Raw genomic sequence first — 3,707 nt, 5'->3', positions numbered from 1 at the left:
ATTATACCCCTGGTTTCATATTCATGAAAATCTGACTTCTTTTAAATAATCAATAGTTGTGAATATTTTTTTGACCAATCCCTATATATATATACCATTAATTTTCATCAACCTAACCTCTTTTTTCATTATAAATATGCCTGGCACCATAAAAAAATGTCATGAACTTGGCTTCTCTTTTCATACTAAATAACTTATCTTCTTTTCATAGATTTATACCCTAGATATTCATGAACTTGACCTCTCTCTTCATATTCATATACAATGAATATTCATGAACTTGACTACTCTCTCTTTTGACAATGATCAAGCATTAATATTTCATTTATACGCATTTATTCTGCTTAATTCTTTGCATATAAACTCATTGGTAAACTCCATTAAAGACAATTACAAAGTCCAAAAATATATTGCTGTTAGTAAGGGCGATACTGTTAAGGAGAAGTTTGATGTAGAATGGAGTAAATGGAAAAGGTTAATTGACATGTAGTCGGATTTTGATAAATTCTACCTCAAATATATAATATATATTTATACGAAAGTAGGATGTTTCCAAACCCTTGACAAGGCCATTCTTATCCTCTCAGTCTTCCATCCATTTCTTTCATCTTTTTTCTTAAATGCTTTTCCTATTTCTCACTGTTTTTTTCTGTCCAGTAAATTATGTGCAATACATATCTGAAAAATTTGTTAGCATCTGTGTCTTTTTTTTTTTTAATCAGCATTTCTGATATTAAATACACCATCTCTTGAAATCTTTGGTTACTGCTCCCTGGAGTTGATGTATGCTGTTAAGATTACTGAATTTTGTGAGGTGTGAAATGGTGTGGTAGTGATGTAGTGAATGAGAATTATGATTGTGATGATGATGAGGGTATAATGGTGGTGGTGGTGATAAGGATCATGATAATAATGAAATGGTGATGATGATCTTGATTTGTAATGATGATGATGATGATGATGATTATGATGGTGATGATGGTTGTGGTGATGATGACAATGATCTTGATTTGAGATGATGAAGTTGGCGGTGGTAGTGGAGGTGATGTGATGATAATGATGATTGATACATAATGATGGTGTGATGAGGATGATTATAGTGATGATAAGTGTGATGATGATGAGGATGATATTGAATTGTGATGATGATGATGATGATGTTGATGGATGATGATGATGATTAGGATGGTGATTGTGTGGTGATGATGATAATGATGATATGTATTGTACATTAAAATGGAAATAAAAAGATAATTACAAAAAAAAAAAAAAAAAATTTCATTTATACGAAATGAATGTCCTGGAAAGTGACACAAATAAGTATAAGACATCTGATATGAAAGCAAGGCAAATGTTTATTCATATTAATTCATAAGTATAGACTCTAGTACAATATGTATAGGCTGTTATTAAGCATTCATTCTCATCTCTATCCACACACAGAAAAGAGACATACTCTTTATATATAGAAGATACCATCCCTCATTCTAACATGTATTTATACATTTTACAAATGACTTATTTAATAGTATAAAAAATATCTAAATGAAATGCACTTTTGAAGTACTTGTGCCAAACACACTGAACAGAGAAAAGTACAAAAAATATTCAATTAAATCAACCTATATCAATATGGATGTATATGATTTTATTATTTTATGATTGAAAAAATCCTTGATTATTGAAATTTCTAATAACATGTTCCTGTTGACATTTAAAGAAAATGAAAATGACGGTCCATAATGAGTCTCTATAGGATTATAGTACCTTCAGCTTTATCCAGAAGTATATATGATTGATATGTAAAAGCTATAAAAAAAATCCCATCAACACGATTACAGAATACCAAAGTGTAGAAAAAAAGTGATAACAGACTCTCATAATAAATATCACTCTGAGTTTTTATTTTCTCATCAAATTCCAAGCTTGAACATTGCATTTCTTTCTTTGTACAATATATATTTCTTTTGTCACAAAAAAGTTTGAGTCAAAGATATGGACAATTCTTGTATGTAATAGCACTTTTCTACTGTAGCATATAATAACAGACATCACATTTAATTCGCTACAACATTTCCCTTCTTTTTTTTTTTTTTTTTACAGAAAGAAGGTAACTTGATATCCAACACTTTTTATCTGACACTTAATCAGAAATACTAAATGTATTAAATTGTTCCTGAAATTCATACCATATTGTATCGCAAAGTGTGTCATGCAATAAGATAAAAAAAATCAGCTTTAGTTTAAACTTCACTCTGATTTCAGGGAAGACATTTTGCATACTGAGTATCGTAAAAAATAACTTTGAACCAAAATTACAAATAATTACTCAAAGTCTTCAGAGCAAATTTACCACAAAGGACTATTTTCTAAGGAAGGAAAATTGGAGTCAATAGTGTTAAAAAACCAATGATTCCCTTGAACAGATGGAAGTCCAGTATCAACAATCAACAAATTAACATAGAGTAGACATCTTCAGTGCATACTACTGCAGCTTGGTTGCTATCATCTTACACTTAGTATGCAAATCTCATTTCTGGGGGGTAGCCAAGATTTTCCAGATTTGGGATACATGCAAAGTTAATCATGGGAGGAGGTCCACACATGAGGATCATTGTGCCTTCTTCTGGACCAGGAAGGTGGTCTCTAATCATGTCAGCACTCACAAATCCCTTACTGTATGTCCAACCTGTTAAAAGAATCACAGTATATTGACAAGAAATTGTGCATTGCTGGAGCTAGATAAAAATATATATCACATGACTCATGTTGTTCAGAGCTTTATCCCAATTTAATGTTTTTGTATTCATGAACATATGTTATATGACCTTTGACACTAACATACTAACAGAATACATTGTGCTGTCAAAATTGAAATGGGGACTTCATATTTGATATGGTTAAAATATTTCCGCAATGATTACGAAAAGATTTGATGATGTGATAAAAATCATCTTGACGAAACACGTCTATATGAGATTTCCTTTTGTACAATGATATCCAATGAGCACAGAGCCATACCTCTTTGTATGGAAAAGTTGCAGTAACTATATATAAGACTAAATTTCATTGCAAATATCTTTTATACCCAGGGAAGTAGATATAAAATTATTGAGGTTGTAAGCAAGAGATTAAAGATATTTCCCTGACAAGATGATGCTGACAGCGATGGCCTTGGAGTCCTCCTGTAACTTCAGTAGGGGCAGACCAAGAAAATACATTTTCATTGGCATTTGATCTTGTGGTTGATCCTTTATCACAAAACCCACCATACCCTGTGTCAGCTTTTATCTGTTTAATATTTTGTGGACATATAAATTCATGGAATTAGAGAACCAAAGAATCCAATAAAAATAAATCCTTAACAAAAATTATTGTTTTACAGACAGAGTACACAGCTGCATATGACAGAGAACCCGACAAAGTTTATAGAAATTCAGCATAAACATGGGGACTTGTGGAGCCATAGGTTTGACTTTCCCTCACCTGGTTGGCAAAGAGCAGAAACAACTCAGTCTTGTCCTTGGGATCCTTGAACACCTGCTTTATTAGCTGGTACATTGGAGTGATACCAGTTCCGCCTGCAATCATCCCGACTTTCTTGGCGGTGTAGGTAGATGCCTCAGTCTTTTCGTCAGGGCGAATCTTGAACTCTCCTTCGAACACAGAATACAAAACTATGACAACAGAATCACATAACCAAGCCA

At 32.3% G+C, this 3,707-nt stretch overlaps 1 protein-coding gene across 1 annotated transcript; it reads right to left on the bottom strand.

Moving 5' to 3' along the window:
• Window positions 1-1,337: 1,337 nt before the first annotated feature.
• On the bottom strand, window positions 1,338-3,672 carry LOC132563692 (NADH-cytochrome b5 reductase 1-like; the record flags this gene model as incomplete). Its single annotated transcript, XM_060228442.1, has 3 exons — window positions 1,338-2,689; window positions 3,165-3,291; window positions 3,487-3,672. Coding segments are annotated over 3 exons (486 nt in total), but the record flags the coding sequence as incomplete, so codon positions are not given.
• Window positions 3,673-3,707: the final 35 nt, after the last annotated feature.

The sequence above is a fragment of the Ylistrum balloti genome, unplaced genomic scaffold (genome assembly GCF_031769215.1).
Source record: "Ylistrum balloti isolate Yb309-2 unplaced genomic scaffold, AGI_CSIRO_Ybal_v1 Utg371822, whole genome shotgun sequence".
In the NCBI taxonomy this organism is placed as follows: Eukaryota; Metazoa; Mollusca; class Bivalvia; order Pectinida; family Pectinidae; genus Ylistrum; species Ylistrum balloti.
Note: the sequence above shows the minus strand (reverse complement) of the source record. Positions and strands in the feature narration are given on the sequence as shown.